We start from the raw sequence: 19,293 nt of genomic DNA on the forward strand, positions 1-19,293 counted from the left end.
CACCTGCAGAACCACTCCTTTATTGGGGGTGTCTTGCTAATTGCCTATAATTTCCACCTGTTGTCTATTCCATTTGCACAACAGCATGTGAAATTGATTGTCAATCAGTGTTGCTTCTTAAGTGGACAGTTTGATTTCACAGAAGTGTGATTGACTTGGAGTTACATTGTGTTGTTTAAGTGTTCCCTTTATTTTTTTGAGCAGTGTATTATTTGTTTCGTTAATGGATGAATGTTTTCACAATTCTTTACACTAAAAAAGGGAAAAAATTTAAGGGATTGTTAGTTATAGGTTATTATGCAGTGGTTTTACTGGTCCGGCTCACTTGAGATCAAATGGGCTGTATGTGGCCTCTGAACAAAATGAGTTTGACACCTCTGACTGGCATGTAAATTATTTGCACAAGTTATGTGCAAAGTTGTGCAAATCATCTAAGTGGTATCCCTTGTGTAGTCTGTAATTGTTAAATGTCTTTCAAACTCCAGGCTTCATTATCAGACAGGGGTCTACCACAGATCACTGATTAGTTGCAGGAGGAGTGTGATATTCTTATAAATGCATTTACAGATCTTTAAATGTGTGTGCAAGAATCACTTCAGTCACATTTGTAGTTTAGAAACTCTTTGAGCTCTCCAGTCACACACAGATCCACAAAAGGATGCATCCTGCTGTAGGAAAAGTGGCACATCTGTCTCTACAGCCTTTGGTTGTTGGGGCAATTACAAACTGAAGTTGGTAAAACATTGACTGCAATCCTCGAAAGAAGCACGTAGGAGCATGTGACAGATCAGATGATGGTCACGTGGTTCAGTCAGCTGATGCTAACGCTAACCAGCCGGACTGACGGTTCTCCAGCGGCAGCGACGGATCTGACGGTCAGACAGGATGCCTTTCTCCGAGCTATATTTCAACGTCGATAACGGCTACCTGGAGGGGCTGGTCAGAGGGTTCAAAGCCGGAATACTGTCCCAGGCGGATTATTTAAACCTCGTTCAGTGTGAGACCCTGGAAGGTGAGTGAAGACAGGTGCTAGCTAACGGCTAAAAGCTAGCCGCAAAGGGCTAAGTCAAGCTAACGCAAGCTGTCAACCTCAAAGCTCGTTAGCTCGGTTAACAGCAACAATAACGCTTTTTAAAATCGTATTATCTGACTATCCGCGTTGTATTATTGTCACTTATTGTTTGTCAGCAAGCTTCACATCGACATTTTCCACAGAACAAAGTCGAAATATCTTTCTAGATTCGGTTCTCTGAGCTGGCTACCCTCTGAGTCTTAGCTAGCTAGGTAGCTAACATAATGCTAACGTAAGCTAAGCAGATATAAGCAGCTGTTTAGCCGTCTATTGATCAATGATGGACTTTTTAGAGGAAGTGAAATGACAATAGGAAGAGACTGTTAGTGTAACTGTAGTTATGACAAAGTGATTCATTAACGTTAGCCTTAGCTAGCTGTATTACACTGACACTCCCGGTTTATTATGGTCATTATCGATTAACAGTGTGACAGTCCTCTGGTACACTTCAGTATAACTGAGATTTTATGGCAGTAAACGCCTCTTGTTTTCTGTACAGCTAAGCGGAAATGTGTTATGAGTACAGAGTTTGTAAATGGTCACATCACTGTTTTAGCTTCAGTTATACTTAACAATACTGTGGACTATTTCCCAAACAATCCTTATAACCTTCTCCTTCCTAATGTTGGGATGGTTTTTATTTATTACTGCACAGCTTCAAAATCAAGGAGTGAAACATAAGATTATCAGTCACAGTGGTCATTCTCTTTGTTTTTGTTTTTTGTGAAAGTTACAAGTATTTCAAGTCTTTATTTGTCATATACAAAACAGTTACAGAGGGGATAACATAAATTTGTGCCAAAGTTGTTGGAATCTAATATAAGATATATATAAACTAGAATAAACGATAATACTGTGGTACACTTGTGCACAGAAGTGTTAAAATGAATAAACTGTATATTATAGAGTAGTAATTAAATGTAAACTGTGGTGAGTGCCGGTGCAAACATGAAGTAGAAGTTGTATAAAGGTGAAGTGTCAAGTAAGTTATGAGCTCAAGGGTTCATCAGTCGGTGGTAGGGCTGCACCGTATGAAGAAAATATGCCATATGCATTAAGGTTGTTGAATATGTTATTACTATTAATTATAATAATAATAATGATAATAAAAATGACTTCATTAAGGACACAGAGAAAGGTCCATAGAGTACCACATAAAAACAGACAATCGTCTATGTACAAAAATATGATCGAATAAATACAATATGTATATAAAAAACACAAGAAATGAAACACTATGTAATGCAAGTTCTTATAAAAAGACAAAATTTGATAAACTGCACCCACAAACAAGCCGGAGAGCCAGTGGCCCCACAGTCTCGATGAAAACATGACTGAGCATTAACAATGTTACTTGCAATAAATAAAAAAGATATTAAAAAGTACTCAGTTCTGCTGCTCTCAGTATAATGAAATATAACAAATTGCGTGTTAGATTTAAAAAAAAAGAAACAAAACTAATGCAGTATTCTTTTATTGAACAAACTGAACACTGAACTGTACGCAAAAGGTGACAGTAAAAAAAAAGTGATAGCTACATTTTATGTGTGTATCGTGTAAGTTGGCATTGTGCTGATGATAAATATATGTATATTGTTGCAAATTTAATGCGGTTGTAAGTGCAGAGTCGTATAAACAGTCTGCAGTACCACACAACAGTACTATAACTTTCTCAACAAAGATGGAATATTCACTGTGATGGTTTGGACAGTTGCATTTGTTACCATGAGGAAATGAAAACAACTGAGCTTCCAGGAAATTGAAAGAAAAAATAATCCAGACTGCAACATTCACATGTAGAAAACTGTCAAGGTCTGTCACTGTGATGTATGTGTCTGTCTGACTGTTGTCGGTTTTATTCTCTGGTCCTAAGGCAATGTTTTTTAAACCAGTTTTAATGGCAAAATAAACTTTAGTTGGGGCACACCTGCACAGAGGGCACTCAGATTCTGGACAGCATTAACCTTCCATGAGTTACACCCACAGACTGTATGTAACGATGGATGACATGACGGCTCCACTAAAGTGAGGAGAAAACATGTCATTCACCCCCTGATAACTGGCTGCAGTATAAGTCATGTATCCCGCCACATCAAATTCATTTTTCCCAAAGATGGTGTCTTGTCACTTTAGGTAGTTTGTATCATGGTCATGTGTGTTTAAGTGTTCATTTTAATTAGGTATTTGATGCTACAACATGATTGACAGCTGTGATTGATTTACAGTTGAGTCAGGTGGGTGTATGGGTGAGACCTTGATACCACAGCTCCACCCCTGATCACTACTGCGCAGACTCCAAATTATGTCAGCTGCAAAAGATAGTAGCACCCATGTTCTGAGGCATAAAGCTTGTTGATAAGCAGGGGAATATCAGCGTTCATTATGTGTCTTGCATCTTGACTCTAGGTTTCTTCTGCAGAATAAGACAAATCAGCAGTACTTTCTCTCTCAATGTGTCTCCCCTGCAGATCTGAAACTGCACCTGCAGAGCACAGACTATGGCAGCTTCCTGGCAAACGAGGCGTCTCCTCTCACTGTGTCCGTCATCGACGACAAGCTGAAGGAGAAGATGGTGGTTGAGTTTCGCCACATGAGGAACCAGTCATACGAGCCGCTGGCCAGTTTCATGGACTTCATCACGTAAGCAAAAAGCTGTTGTGTGGAAATATTGTTTTGAACTATAACATACCATGTAAAGTATCTCTTGTGCAGCTTTAAAGTTGCAGTAAATTGATTTTCTACAGTATATTCAGTTATACACTGATCCAGCACTGCATTGAAGGCCAGCAATTCTTGTTTGGGAACATATGAAATAATCTCTAAGAATGTACCTGTAAAAATATTGAAATTTTCAGGATGTCTTGTTACACTCAAATACTGGTGCATTTATCCAATAATGACTTCACATTACTGACCGCCACTTTCCAAAGCATACCAAACATTTTCCAGTCGATTTCCTACTAACAGCCAGCCACTGGTTCATTTCAGTTCACAATGACGAACAGCTTGGAGAATCATATTGCTAATCTGTAACAGGAGATATTCAGTCACCTTTTTTTTTCTTGGTCAAAGCGATGTGAACTAGTGATACTAGAGTTTCAAACAGGGACTAATTTGGAAACTCACCAGTGCATTCAAGGATGTTCTGACATCTGAGAACTGATTCGTCAGTCATTTGTTGTAATGTCATTCATTGATGAGTTAGGTTTTTTTATGCCTCTGTGCCAATGATAGCCCTCCCAGAGGCATAAGGTTTTCGGGTTGTGCGTCCAGCTGTCTGTACGTCCATCTGGCCGTCTCATGAATGTGATATCTCAAGAACACCATTAGGGAATTCTCAAATTTGGCACAAACATCCAGTTGGACTCAAGAATGAACTGATTATATTTCAGTGGTCAAAGGTCACTGTCACACCGTCTGTCTTATTCTCATGAACGGGATGTCTCAGAACACCTTGAGGGAATTTCTTCAATTTTGGCACAAACATCCACTTGGACGCAAAATTTAAGTGATTACATGTTGGTGGTCAACGGTCAAGATCACTGTGACCCATCTCATTCTCATGAACACATTATCTCAAGAAGGCCTCGAGGGAGTTTCCACTAATTTGGCACAAACATCCACTTGGATTGAAGAATAAAGTGGTAAGAATTTAGTGGTGAAAGGTCAAGATCACCATGACCTCACAAAACATGTTTTTGGACATATCTCAGTAATTCATATTCTAATAATGACAAAATTTCACACAAGTGTGCAATAGAATATAATGAGGAAGGGATGACATTTTATATTCAAAAGGTCAAAGGTCAGCTTCACTGTGACATCACAATGTTCTGCAAACACACTTTTCTGGCCATTACTCAACATCATAACTCAAGAATAGACGTAACAGATATTGAATTGGTGACACTTATCTTAGGTGTCCACCCAGAAATAGTCGTGGAGGCACACAACCAGGAGGCGGTAATTCTAGTTTTATTCTGTGCTAAAAAGGACTTGGACCAGTGGAAGGTCTGATAAATGTAACAAATCAAAAGGCTATGCACAGTTAGAGATAGAATTGGTTTCTCTGTTGTGTCATAACAACCCCTCTCCTCAACAACCCCTTGTGTCCTCAGGTACAGCTATATGATTGATAATGTCATCCTGCTGATCACGGGCACCCTCCACCAGCGGGCCATCTCTGAGCTGGTGCCAAAGTGTCACCCGCTGGGCAGCTTCGAGCAGATGGAGGCGGTCAACATCGCTCAGACCCCTGCTGAGCTTTACAACGCCATCCTAGTGGACACTCCCCTGGGTCAGTACTTCCAGTACAACCTGCTGTTTAAAATAAAGAGGATGTGAAAACTGAACAGTAATGTCTCCTGCAGAACAGGAGATGGCGCCAAAGCTCAGAGAAACTTAAAACATTCCTTTCTGTTTGTTTGACATAAATTATTTTCTCTTGTCTTTTCAGCTGCATTCTTCCAGGACTGCATATCTGAACAGGACTTAGATGAGATGAACATTGAAATAATTCGTAACACACTTTACAAGGTAATGTATATTATAGGTATGATCATAGTAATGATAAGCATGATTAATAATGTGAGTGTTTACTGAATAAAAAGCAGTATGAACAACAGCAAGAGATAAAACAAAGTAAATTTAGTAGAGAAACAAGGATAGTAGGCCGCAAATTAAAATCACAAGAGATCTAAAAGTCAAAAATGATACAACAACTTCATGATTGCGAATATTTTGTTGAATGTGTTGCAGTTATGTACATTGCAAGACAACATACATTGAGATTACTTTCATGTTCTAAATTGATAGTCATTGTTTTCTGAAACCAGTAACATTGTAAACATCTGCAATGATTTTGTTTTATGTTTTGTTCATTTACTGCTTGCTTGAATTTACATTTGCGACCATGTCCTCTCAGGCTTACCTGGAGGCTTTCTATAAGTTCTGCTCTAACCTTGGAGGAACCACGGCTGACACCATGTGTCCCATCCTGGAGGTGAGTCTCTCTTTTTCTCTCTCCTTCTCACACACACACACACACACACATAGTTTTTCCGAATTAAAATCTGAAGCACCAGCAACAAGTTGGGCTGTGGAGCACATCTGGGGATTCCCTGATGCCTCCACTGGTTCACTAGTTTAAAAAGGTGACAAGTTTGTCACATTGAGACCGTTAAATATGCATTTGTACAAACAAACAAAAAACGCCTGTCAACAATCTCTAGTTTAGGGCTGCAACCAATTCTGAATTATGTCACTCAAATTGGATTTGGCTGTTCAACAGTAATATTCTACTATTGGCACCTTTTTTTCCTTCATGTAGACTTTAAGAGTTTGAACAGGGTTTGGCGGGGCGTTCAGGGTCACAGCCAAGTTCATGAAATGTATAGTAGACAAGCCAAGTTAGCCCTCTGAGCTAATGCTGGCTATCCACGCTAACGATGGATCGGAAATGTACAACAATTATTTTTTGTTGACACTTGATATCATACAAAAGCCAGAGACTGAATAGAAATGAATTCTTGTGAGCTGTAAGAGCCTCTCCTCCTCTGGACAGTTGCCTAGACTCACCCTTGGTAAGGGTCTGCAGCTGCCTGTGGCGTAGAGCGGAATGAAAGAAAAGAGCACTCTCTCTGCAGCTACCTCTGGGGACCAAAACGTGCCCAGATGTAGCTGCACGCTGACTGACAAAAAGGGTTTCAGTTGAATGACGGGGCTGAGATCACTCCGACTGATGATACAAATCTCAGACTTTCAGGGGGCAGCCAGATATCTTAACCTATATTTATATATTCGATTATTACATTACCATGAAGTTGTGAGATAAAAGTGTTGGCATGAAAATGCTTCAGGGTGACTCATCTGTGTGCATATAAACATGCTCAGTGTTTTTGGCTGTGGATTTAAGTATCAGCTCAGTCAGTCACTTTGTTGGTGCTCCGCTGACTTTCTGTCTCTGTTGCAGTTCGAGGCAGACAGGCGAGCCTTCATCATCACCATCAACTCGTTCGGCACAGAGCTGTCCAAGGAGGACCGCGCCAAGCTCTTCCCCCACTGTGGCAAGCTCTACCCAGAAGGCCTTGCTCAGCTGGCCCGGGCAGATGACTACGAGCAGGTCAAGGCTGTCGCTGATTTCTATCCTGTAAGTACAAAGCCAGCGTGGTCTGCTGAGGTCACCTCAGCTTTTAGATTTTTATATTTAATGATCGACAGCTGTTCATGGGCTGAGCCCTCTGATTTTTGGATGCCAAGTTAAAGCAAACACAGTCAGTGAACCTGAAGAGACTCTTAAAGGGTTTTAAATCAGCTGACATGATTTATCTTCCTCCAGTTCCCTGTTTTTCATTCTCATGTTGGAGTCTGTGACTGTTTCTGTTAATCACTATCAGTGTCAATCTGTCCTAACCTGGCTCATGTCCTCAGGAATACAAGCTGCTGTTCGAGGGTGCCGGCAGCAACCCAGGAGACAAAACACTGGAGGACCGTTTCTTCGAGCACGAGGTGACTGACACATGAACAGACATATGTTCACTCAACTTAACTGTCTTACACCGCAGACCTTATGTACACAGGCTGCACTCCACTGTGTTTTTAGTGTTCAGTGTTATATTCATTTTAAATGACTTTATACTGTAGCCAAACTCACAGCACAACTGCTGTCGTGATTATTCTATCCACTGATGGCATGATCATAAAATAATGATTCTATCTGAGGCTCAGCAGCTTGATCACAGATGAGGAGAGCAGGAGGTGAATAAACAGAGGTTTGATGGGCTGCTTCGTCCCTCTCTCGCTAATTACAAACAGGAAAAACATGTGCTGTGCTGTGAAGACAGAGTCGGGAACCAATGAAATGCATCATTAAAAATGAATTTTAAGTAAATGCAGACATTTATATTTGGAACGCGACACAGCTGGATCCTGTGTAAACTGGTCGTTAAGTGTCCTGAAGCTGAACAGTTTATCATGTTATAATTAAAATTAAATTCTGGGTATAGACCCAGGGTTCCAGTATAGTCGCTCTGTGTTAAGAGTGCCTGCTCTGGTGCATTAAATGCTCCCTACCCAGAGGTAAATCATGCAGGTGTTGGTCTGACTGGTCTTTGCATCACTTGGCAAACGTTCCCTAACACAGTGGTTCTCAACTGGTCCAGCTACAGGGTCCAGATTGTTACTTAAAGTCTATTCTCATTGAGGGCGAAGATCTGCGCGGATTATTCTCGCGGAAAAATATAAAAGTTGATTTCATGGGTTGCACACCGGGGCGGAACTTTAGTGCGGTGAAAAAAGTTTCCATTGTGCAGCTTGGTGGCTGCGGTGAAAGTGGTAAGTGCTAAAGAAAGTTGATGTTGACGCTTGTTAAACGTTAGCTTGCTAGCTTGCTGCTGCTGCTACTCTCGTCCATGTTCACCCACACCCGTTCACACTGCGCGGACTTGGAACACAACAACGTGAAATTCCGCACCGCGTCCGTACCGCGCCTGTGTGTATGGTTTAAACGCGGAAAAGCGCTGCGCGAATATTCCGCAAATCCGTCCCGCATTTCTGCATTGCGGCAGTAAGAATGAACCTTTAGTCATTAGTTGGCCGTGTCGTTGAGCTAATTTGCTGTCTCGATCAAGTAGATGTCGGTTAGTTGCTCACTCACTCAGGAAACAGCACTTCAAAATAAAAACTCCTTGCTGGAAATTCACTGTACTTGAAAATAAAAAGTGTGTTTTTTACAAACTTGATTCAATTGTGAGTCACCTGCGGTCCATTCAGAGTGGACCAGTGACCTGCTTTTGGACCGCAACCCACCAGTTGGGACCACTGCCCTAACAGTTAGAAACGTTCAATGACAGGGGTGAGCCGTTTCGATGTCAGTGTGGGTTTTTTGGGACTATTTAATGGCTCAGTGTTGGATATGAGCCACTGCAGTAACGAAGTAATTAGTATGTGCATGTCATTATCAGCTTTGTGGTGTTTTACACTCATCTTCCTCCTTTTCCTCTCGACCTTCCTCCTCAGGTGAAGCTCAACAAGCTGGCCTTCCTCAACCAGTTCCACTTCAGTGTCTTCTACGCCTACGTCAAACTGAAGGAGCAGGAGTGCAGGAACATCGTCTGGATCGCCGAGTGCATCGCCCAGCGGCACCGCGCTAAGATTGACAACTACATTCCTATCTTTTGAGCCTCCTTTTCCTCTCTCCTCTTCCTCTTCTCGCCATCATCATTTCATTCAGTCTTATGTCTTGAGCGGTGTCTCCTGTCCCACCTCGGTGTTAAAGATTCTGATGGTTTGATGCTAAATTTTCTCCACTCTTCACTCTCAGCTGTGAACTGGTTCTCAGCACCCGAGTTTCCTGTTGTTATGTGAGTTCCAGCCAGGCTCGTTACTGATTAAAGTTAAACACATAATCAACTTAAATACAGTTTTTAGGTGGAGCAGAATCACATGAGCCTGGTCAGCATCTCATTTGACTTTCAAACACTCACCTCTGATTGTCTAAACCTTCTGACGCTCAGTGTGTTCTTAGCGGCACACTCTGTCCACTGACACATTGGTGGCTAAAATACACCAGGAGAAGAATTTGCAATTTACTAAGTCCAGGAATGAACACGACAGCCACCAGGACAGCAAACACTAACCATCTGTTAGAGATCGTGCTGATCTCCAAGCACATGAAACATGTAAAGGTGCTGTGTACTCTGGATTTTCCACCTACCTAAATCAGCTAAAAAACAAAAGTGAATTTGTAATCTGAATTTAACACGGCCGCAGAAATTCAGCCAGTCATTAAAACATTCCTCAGCTCAGCGTCAGTCTCCACCAGGTTCTATATAACCTGTATTTATTTCTGTTTTAGTGCTAGGTTTTGTCAGCATGTCTGGTCATTACTGTGGTTTCCCCTCCAAAACTAGTGAGTGAAGTGTGAGCTCCGCCTGATTTACTGTCTTAACTAGATTGTTGTTAAATATTAAGAATACAACAGCTGAACAGGAGCTCCAATTCTCACCGTCCCTGCTCCTGTGTGAGTCTCTGTAAATGAACGTACCGGAATGAAGCGAAATCTTGTGAGTACATGACAGACTTAATGTTTAAACTATACAAAGATATATAGATATTTAAAATGACAATATAATTTTGTTTTTTTGATGCTGTAAAAATGGATTTATTTCTGTTTTGATCTGTTTATTACTTGTGCAATGTGTACTGTAAATGTGACAAAAAAATAAATGTACTAAACTGCACTAAAGCAGATCTGGAAAAATTTAGAGGACTCATCTAATGACTGAGAACATTTTCACTAGTTTGACGTGTTTGTGACAGACGTAGCGTGTAAGTCAGAGATGCTTTAGTAGAAAATGTTTAGGAAACTGAGGCTACAGTTCACACAGGCTCACCAAAACTGGACAATAGAAGATTGGAAAAACGTTGCCTGGTCTGATGAGTCTGGATTTCTGCTGCCACATTCAGATGGTAGGGTCAGAATTTGGTGTGAACAACATGAAAGCATGGATCCATCCTGCCTTGTATCAACGGTTCAGGCTGCTGCTGGTGGTGTAATGGTGTGGGGGAGATTTTCTTGGCACACTTTGGGCCCCTTAGTACCAACTGAGCATGGTGTAAACACCACAGCCTACCTGAGTATTGTTGCTGACCGTGTCCATCCCTTTATGACCACAGTGTACCCATCTTCTGATGGCTACTTCCAGCAGGATAACGCACCATGTCACAAAGCTCAAATCATCTCAAACTGGTTTCTTGAACATGACAATGAGTTCACTGTACTCCAATGGCCTCCACAGTCACCAGATCTCAATCCAATAGAGCACCTTTGGGATGTGGTGGAACGGGAGATTCACATCATGGATGTGCAGCCGACAAATCTGCAGCAACTGTGTGATGTCATCATGTCAATATGGACCAAAATCTCTGGGGAAAGTTTTCAGCACTTTGTTGAATCTATGACACCAAGAATTAAGGCAGCTCTGACGGCAAAAAGGGTCCAACCTGGTACGAGCAAGGTGTACCTAATAAAGTGGCCAGTGAGTGTATTTGTGTACAATATACACTGGGACACCTGTGTATGATTGAAGAGTAGGCTTTTATAATTGTTTGCTAACAGGAAGGAGTGATTTTAAATCCTTAGACATTACATTTTAAACCTCAGTTAAAAGATCCATCATCAGTCGGTTGTTAAACTCAAGTTAGGTGTTTGCTTTGCTGCAGACAAGACAGCCAGCAGAGCGCTGTTAGTGGTTACCGTGTTCATCATCTTAGTTTAGCATGTTAGCATGCTAAAATTTGCTAACTGCACTAAACACACATCATTAGTCTGCAGGTAAGTATTGGACAAATTTAAATTTTGAGCTGATGACTGCAGTAGACTAAAAGTCAGGGGATCACCAAAGTTACTACAATTCATCCTGAGGGAAACATGAATGCGTGTATCAACATTTCACCAATAGTAATTCTTCCAATAGACGAGATATTTTAGTCAGGACCAAAGTGTAGGACCGACCCACCGACCGACCGACTGACATTGCATTTATTTACAAAAATATAACCTTTTAGATGTAAAACTTTTGTGGTCATACAAAAAAGGAAACTGAGACAACCCATTTGTCAGAAAAATTGTTGGCGTGATGTTTCTGCAAATCGTGGATACTTTGCATTTTCACGTTAAGTACTGGATGCATTGAAACTTAACTTTTCAAAAATGCTGTGTTTAACTTGTGGTAAGACTTAGGTAGTAAAAACAGTTTAGGAGGTACAATCCTGGCAGGAAAAGCAGCAATGTCTTGGTAAAAAATAAACGCTTTTCATACCTGAAAAGCAGCTTACCAGCAATGGGTTGCAAAATCACAGTTGTTTTGGTTGGTTGTATGTTGGTGTCTAACTGTGGTCTACAGCTTTGCAGGTGTTAGGGTTAGGGTCAGGTGTCTTGCCATCCACTATCCCCTTCACCTCCAGATGACATGACAAAATACCATGACAAAATAAGATGTAAAATGATGTAAAACAGGATTAAATTACAGTGCACAAGTTAAAGGAGCTGATGGGATCACATTTCACTGGAGTTGTGCCGTGTATAATTTCATGTGACACAAAAATTATTGATTGAACACTTAACTCGATTAGGTTCATTTTGTCTACTCAAATAGTATAGAGGTTTTTCTTTTTTCAGACAAAGAGATTAGGAGATGTTAAAGGTAAAGCAACATCTCCTAATCTCTTTGTCTGAAAAAAGAAAAACCTCTATACTATTTGATTGAACACTTGTAGTATTTAGAACCACTTTATTGCAAGACCAACACGTTTCGGCTTGTCATCCTCATCAGGGTCATTCTGACGTGTTAGTCTTGCAATAAAGTTTTTCTAAACACTACACGTGTTGCTGGAGTTTTGACGCCTTTGTTTCATCTCTCTTCTCTGTGTACTTTGGAAGTAGGTGAAGTTGCTCCAGAAACCCTCAGGCTGCTTCTTCAAAGACAGCTCATATACTACGTCACTTCATAAATGTTGATATGATCCGTATGAAACATGCAAATGTAACATTGCTTTGCAGAAACGTACAATAGCAACATTTGTTCTTATGACTGCGCTGACTGACTGAGCAGCTCGTGGTTACTCCCCGTGAGAGAGTTGAGAGGTCTCATTTATAAAACAGGGCACAGGATCCATACTATAAATGTACATACAAACAAAAGCCAAAAAATGGTGTGAGTCAAAAAGTATTCAACAGTTTCTACAATCTTCCACCTCATCACCTGTGTCGCCAATTTCCCGTCTCCAGAATGTTTGTAAGCATCCCGGCAGGAGGTTTCTCCCATCGTTTTTTATACATCGCAACATTTGCATAGGAAGTGGCGTACGCTTCTTTCAGGCCTTGTTTTGTGCATATGCAATGTTTATAAATGAGACCCCAGATGTCCTCTAGCTAGCTAGAGCTGTTTCAGTCCCGAGCCAAGAGCTCCTCAGTAGCAGTTTCTAAAGTGCCAAAGCTGAAAAATCAGTTTGCAGAAGTGCCTCAGAAAGTTCCCTCTGAATTTACAGGAAACATAATTCCAAAGAGTTAATGCAGGTTTCCATTTTGAAAAGTCTAGGACCACTCACTAGCTTTTTCCAGAGCTTTAAATTGCATCTCATGGCCTTCCTCATCAGATGTGAGTTTGTTTTACAGTCATAGAAACAGCTCAGGTGTCATCACCAGACCTCAACAAGCAGATGAATTTAAGTAATCAAATTCAGTTTAGCTTCAGAAATGTATTACAAATTTAGAATTACTATTAACTTTAATGTGTAAAACAAATTCAGATGTGCTCAATTCAAATGTAGCTGCAGGCACAAGTGAAGAGTGATTCAACACAGGCTGAAGTCTTTAGGTGTAATTGAGTCCAATCAGCCTGTTGAGCTCCAGCTGTTGTATCAGCAGCCTGCAGGGCTGTCAGCAGACCTGCAACTGTTAACAGAGAACTTCTAAAGTGAACTGCGAGGGAACAAACCCGTGAAACACATCCAGCCATGACCTTACAGCTTAAAACTGAAGCTCGACTCTTTGACCTTCACTGCTCTGTCAGCCTGACGGACTGGGACATGGACAAGGAGCTGAAACTGGCAACGACCACAGACCAGTTTTACCACGGTGACTGTTTCTCTTTTCTCTGTTGTGTTTGATTCACAGTAGGTTAAAGGTCAATGTCATTTACTCCCATTAAATCCAAGCAGCACAGAAGCCTCAGTTAATGTTATAGATCATTAGACAAACTTAACTGTGCAAAATGTGCAGTCAGTCAGTGTGTAATATTTGCATGTAAATGTGTTTTTCTATCACTGATGGCAGATGACAAACTGAATGATCAGTACGTGGTCCAGAGGCCGTCTGCAAGAGCCTCAAGAAGAAAAGATGAATTCATTTGGTACGATAAAACGTCAGGTGAGCTGAGAGAAGAAACACATTTTTCAGTGACTGTTTGTGAAGCAACCTGCTGATTCAGCAGCAACTTGTGTTGCCTTAATGCATGTGAAAGCTTTCTACTTTTCTTCTGTAATGTACTCTATTTTCAGACCTTTTCAATACACATTTGAGTGTCATTCTATCATGCTGTCATCAATGCATCGTGTGTTCTGAAAGGCTTAGTTTGACATTTTGGGAAATTCACGTACTTGTAGAGCCTCACTTTATCTGAGAGGGTCGATATCTGTCTGTTGAATATGAAAATAAAGCTAGGAGACAGCTATCCTAGTTTAACTAATATCTTTAAAATAATCCTTTATTAGTCCCACAGTGTGGAAATTTGCATCATTACAGCAGCAAAGAGGATGATGCACACAAGAAGCATTGCTAAAGAAACCACAAAGCAATAAAATAAGTAAACACAGATAAGTCTAATAAGATGGGTGGTACATGTGGTCCATAAAAGATGATAGCACAGCTATCATTCTCCTTTCTCCCACCACCTCCTGCAGGTCGAGGGAGCATCCCAGGACAGAGCTGGCCTTTTCAACCAGTCTGTTGACTCTCTTTCTGTCAGCTGTGGAGATGCTGCTGCCCTAGAATACCACTCCATTGTTTCTAATGCCACCAAAGAGCCACAAAAGATCCTCAGGAGGTCGTCTTTCTTTGAGATATAATGTGTTAAATAGAGGTGATGGTAGGCTGAAATCCTTTTTATAATTTGGATGAAGGCAGGCTGTTTCCCTGTGTCTGCTGGTTTTGTAAACTAAGCCAGCCATATTTAAGAAACATGATAATGGTGTTAATCTTCTCATCTAGCTCTTGGCAAGAAAGTGATCAGGCATAGATGTCATTTCCCAAAATGTTGAAATATTTATTTCAACAAATGTGTTGAATTAATTTCTTCCCCTCACAACCCATTTTTTCAGTATTCTGATACCTGCAGTTTTGTCCATGTTGTCATCCGCTATCTTTTTGTTTTGTGCCAGAAACTTAAAATCTTCAGCTGTTTACTCTGAAATATCAGTCACCTCTTCCTGTTTCATCAGTGATTCTGTTGTTCGGTCTCCTTCCAAATAAATTGCACTGAACTGATTTGTTGTAGTACCTTTTAAAGTCAGCCATGATTTTTCTGTCCTTCAGACACCTTTGTGAAGCCAAACCTGTGGCTGCTGGTGAATCCCAACATCGCCTGCCCGATCCAGTACGGAGAACATACAGGAGATCAACAAACTCTCTGTGAACCTGCTGAGGAAATCCAAACACCTTCACTGAACCCTGCAGAGACCCAACGTCAGCTCACCTCAGAGCTCAACATGTTTACTCCCCATAATGCTCCTCTTCAGGTGGAACCACTGCACTCAGACACATCAACAGTAATAAATAATAAACTTTAGGCCTACTTGTACGGCACTTTTTAAAACACGGTTACAAAGTGCTTTATGAGACAAATAACAAATAGTATACACCTGCAAGATAAAAACATTGAACACAGGCAAAGACCAGATAAATCAGAGTGTGTCAAAAGTTGTGGATGGTACCAATAGAACCGTTTCACTCCGTCCCATATTTCTCTCACCTCACCTCCACGCANCACGGTTACAAAGTGCTTTATAAGACAAATAAAAAATAGTATACACCTGCAAGATAAAAACATTGAACACAGGCAAAGACCAGATAAATCAGTGTGTAACAGAAATAAACAAATAGTAAAAGAAGGATTAAAAACTAGACACAACAGATTTACTGTATGTTGGAGCAAAGCCATGTAGGGCTAGAAAAGTAACAGTCACTCAGTTACCAATAGAACCGTTTCACTCCGTCCCATATTTCTCTCACCTCACCTCCACGCACACTGACCCAGTACTAAAAGGAGGTGCAGACGTTCCTCTGCATCGTCGCTGTAGAGGAAATTTGGCGAGGAAAAAGTTTGGCTAGATTTACAAATAATAATTATAATTAAGAAACTGCAGGGTTACGACATACTTTAAAAAAAATCCAGGAGAATACATAGAGAATACAAGTTGATGTTGTGTTGTTAATGTGAATTCACCATATTTTATTGTTAGATAAAGAACGAAGACGTCTCCTGTCAACCAGCCAAGAACAGACGCAAGGCAAGAACCACGAAGGCCAGGGTGAGGACACAGAGCTTGGGCCTGACNAGTAAAACTCTCAACTGTACTCCGGGACAACCAGCGCCACTCTGAGCGGCGCTCAGCATGGCTCCTCTGTTTTCTTCCGGCAACAAGCAAAGCTCTCGCGAGATGACGTCACAGCCCAGAGGTAAGGGAAACGCTTAGTATGCTATTTACAGAGATAGCACTGGCGATCTGAACCGGTCAGTGGCCAAAAAAAGCACTTTTATAATGTGCAAACTTGTACGGGACGCATTTGCCCCCATATCTACCTCGCAGCTGCCGGCTGCATCCGCCTCCCTCAATACTGAACCAATTTTAAAACGAGTTGTACCTATGAATCATACGCACACATACACATGGGGAAATAGGGCCCAGGTTGAAAAATACCGAAGTTATCCTTTAAGTATAGGTGATTTCTGTTTTCTCCTGTTCTCCCTGGATTAAAGTGGGTGAGGCTCTGCCGAAGAGGGTAATGTCTTACTTTTAGCCAAACTAAAACTTTGACTCTTGCTTATTTCGTAAAATTAATATAATGAATGAATACAATTATCTGTAAGTTTGAGTGTAGACTTTTATGTATTTCTTCTGGGTGCTCTGGAAATGAGAATTGCCATCCATGAGTGGAATGAATGTGCTTTTAATCAGTGCGTGGCTGCTTCCAGGACAATAAAACCCTGAAGCCAGGGTGCTGGCCTCGTCCACCTGTGAACTACTGCATCCTCATCGCCTTAGCGCTCAAAAGCAGCCACACTGGGAGCCTCAAAGTCCAGCAGATCTACACCTTCACCAGGTTGGCATTTGATTTGTTTGCTAAACGCACACAAACAGATTAAAGATCTTGAACTATGATATTATACAACATACATCTCGTCTATGAAGCAGAGGTTTCATATCTTTCAACATGTCAGACTGATCCCGTAAGCAACATGTTGTACCACAGGCTGTTGGAGCTTCCTCATGCTCCTCATACTCCTTCCTGTCCACTCCCAGAGAGCACTTCCCCTTCTTTCAGACGGCACCAGATGGCTGGAAGAACACCATCCGACACAACCTGTGTTTCAACAGCAGCTTCCGCAAAACCTGCAACCAGCTGTGCAGAGACGGCAAGAGGAAGTCGTGTTTCTGGCACCTGACTATGGATGGCCACCGCCGGCTGAAGGACGAGATCAGCATGTTGACGGGAGAATCCTTCAAGCAGCTGGAGAGGAGCATGTCCCACCCAGGTGAATGTGATTACACATTAATCTGAAAACATTAGTGCTGCATAGCACCCAGTAATGTGTAATAACCCACATTAAGCCCCACCTGAAATGTATTACATCATCGGTAAAACTGCTTTTATAATATCAGTCAGGATGTCCTTGTATTATTGGGTGCTTCAGGTTTTAACACTGTGATCCTGACTAACCACAACAACCTGTAACTTCTGGCTATTGGGCCTAATTGATTTAGTTATGAGATGGCACTAATACCTGATATCAATACCTTGATACTTGCAGGGGTTTGTAGATATTACACACTGCTGACTCGAAGCAGCAACACACTCAAAAAAAGTAAAAGTGAGCACTCAAAGTTTTTAAAAATGAGTTCTGTAGCAAACTGTGGGGTGTAAATCTGTAACAAAGATTTTAGTTACAGTGCTTTTATTCTTAAGACTTAAGTGAGTTGCTGTGTGTGACAGACAGAAAATATTTATGACTAATGACTGTTTTCCTTTTGTTTCAGATGTAATTCAGAGTTTATTTGAACTCTGATTTGAGGTGTAAAAGGCCTCAAAGAGTTAAAATCAATGCATAATAAAACTTTATGTGCATTACGTTTTCTCTGTTTGGCTGAATATGTTTTGTTTAATTCTTATGAATATTTGGAGAGCATTTTGATTTACTTTTGACTAAAAAATGTGCAGTCAGGCGAAGATATTTGCACAATGAGATCAGTTAATTTCAGCATCCTGACTGAAGGACTTCATGTGTGAGTCTAGTTTTTATTCACAAGTTCTCCAAGTGAATCAACAATATTCAGTGTATATCCAGGCCCTTTGTCTTTCACACATCACTGTTGAAAAATACAATTGTTTGATTATGTCACAACACTGTGTTTAAGGCTTGATTAGGTTACGCCTCGTTTCCACTTATGTACATGACTGGTGTCTGTAGATCCATAAATATATGAATGATGCCTCTAGTGTCCAATGCAAGGAAGTGCATTTCTTTATGGATGAATAGAAACTTAACAGAAACTTTGCCAGTTTTTCACCATCTAGTAGTTTGGATTATTAGCTTAGAACATTACTGGGACAAAAACCGGACCTGCCTGGTACATGGCATGTTGTGTGAAATATCTCATTTAAAAAGAACTGTCACAATGATGATCTGACTTTTTTTTTTTTTTAACATAGTTGAGGCAAATTCGGACTGAAATATTACGGAGAGGAGGAATTTTGCAGGCACATCAGATATCGTGGAGATTCCCATAGGAATGAATGGACTTCCGGTTGCCTCGTCTCTGTACATGTGGGTGGAAATGAGGCGTGAAGGCGGATTCAGTGAGCGACCTCTCCCTCTCTCTTTCTCTCTCAAACTCAAACCTAACTATGCAACTAGGCAGTGCTGATCAAATGTAAACCAATATTTTAATCACTGGATTGCTAGTTTCTTCTACAATGTCTTCAAAAACATATTTCTGTAATATGTTTGGCTATAATACAAACATTTGTGAAGAGGCATTGGGCTCCAAACGGTTTCCTTTATTAAAATGAAGGCTTAGAGAAAACAGTGAAACTAAGCACTGCTAAACAAATGTGTACTGAGGAATGAATGTAATGAGGCGTACGCCACAAACGACTTGGATAGGCAACACAGGGCACAGAATTAAGGTTGGGGACCTTCGTCATCATGGTTACAAAGACAAACACTTGAAGGATCAGATATGTTTACTGTTGGCTTAAAACAGAAAACAAGCAGCAGTCTTCAGTGTTACAGTCTGATTATTATAATAACACTAGTCCATACCCATTGGTAGCTTTGTCACCTTCTACCTATGCCAATCCTCAATGCCTATGTGCAGTTTCACATAGATTGATCACGTCAGTGAGTAGAAAAATGTGGGACAGACAGAATGACTGACTGACA

At 40.9% G+C, this 19,293-nt stretch overlaps 2 protein-coding genes across 5 annotated transcripts in view; both read left to right on the plus strand.

Moving 5' to 3' along the window:
- Nucleotides 1–805: 805 nt before the first annotated feature.
- atp6v0d1 (ATPase H+ transporting V0 subunit d1) lies at nt 806–10,331 on the plus strand. Its single transcript, XM_050047988.1, has 8 exons — nt 806–1,012; nt 3,541–3,712; nt 5,191–5,369; nt 5,529–5,608; nt 5,997–6,074; nt 7,044–7,220; nt 7,502–7,579; nt 9,089–10,331. Exons 1-8 carry the CDS (start codon nt 886–888, stop codon nt 9,248–9,250), a joined length of 1,053 nt encoding a protein of 350 aa, XP_049903945.1. The 5' UTR covers nt 806–885; the 3' UTR covers nt 9,251–10,331.
- Nucleotides 10,332–13,457: 3,126 nt separating this feature from the next.
- Nucleotides 13,458–19,293, plus strand: part of foxr1 (forkhead box R1) — a 7,586-nt gene continuing 1,750 nt past the window's right edge. The window contains exons 1-7 of one of the 4 annotated variants that reach the window (XR_007570187.1): nt 13,458–13,709; nt 13,908–14,000; nt 15,165–15,367; nt 16,091–16,159; nt 16,825–16,952; nt 17,103–17,385; nt 17,888–17,965. Coding sequence is in view for 2 of the 4 variants with exons in the window: in XM_050047946.1 (XP_049903903.1) it covers nt 13,589–13,709; nt 13,908–14,000; nt 15,165–15,367; nt 16,091–16,159; nt 16,825–16,952; nt 17,153–17,385; nt 17,888–17,916 (876 nt within the window). In the remaining 2 variants the exon portion in view is untranslated. Of the gene's footprint in view, nt 13,710–13,907; nt 14,001–15,164; nt 15,368–16,090; nt 16,160–16,824; nt 16,953–17,102; nt 17,386–17,887; nt 17,966–19,293 lie in introns of those variants that run through there. The other 3 variants (XR_007570188.1, XM_050047946.1, XM_050047938.1) reach the window with 3 other exon arrangements.

Source organism: Epinephelus moara, chromosome 1 (genome assembly GCF_006386435.1).
Source record: "Epinephelus moara isolate mb chromosome 1, YSFRI_EMoa_1.0, whole genome shotgun sequence".
In the NCBI taxonomy this organism is placed as follows: Eukaryota; Metazoa; Chordata; class Actinopteri; order Perciformes; family Serranidae; genus Epinephelus; species Epinephelus moara.

Bases quoted from the DNA above. Each gene is read 5' to 3' on its own strand.
- atp6v0d1 (XM_050047988.1), top strand. From the start codon at position 886: ATGCCTTTCTCCGAGCTATATTTCAACGTCGATAACGGCTACCTGGAG. The intron at 1,013-3,540 runs GTGAGTGAAGAC...TCTCCCCTGCAG, and splicing joins TCAGTGTGAGACCCTGGAAG to ATCTGAAACTGCACCTGCAG. The intron at 7,580-9,088 runs GTGACTGACACA...CTTCCTCCTCAG, and splicing joins ACCGTTTCTTCGAGCACGAG to GTGAAGCTCAACAAGCTGGC.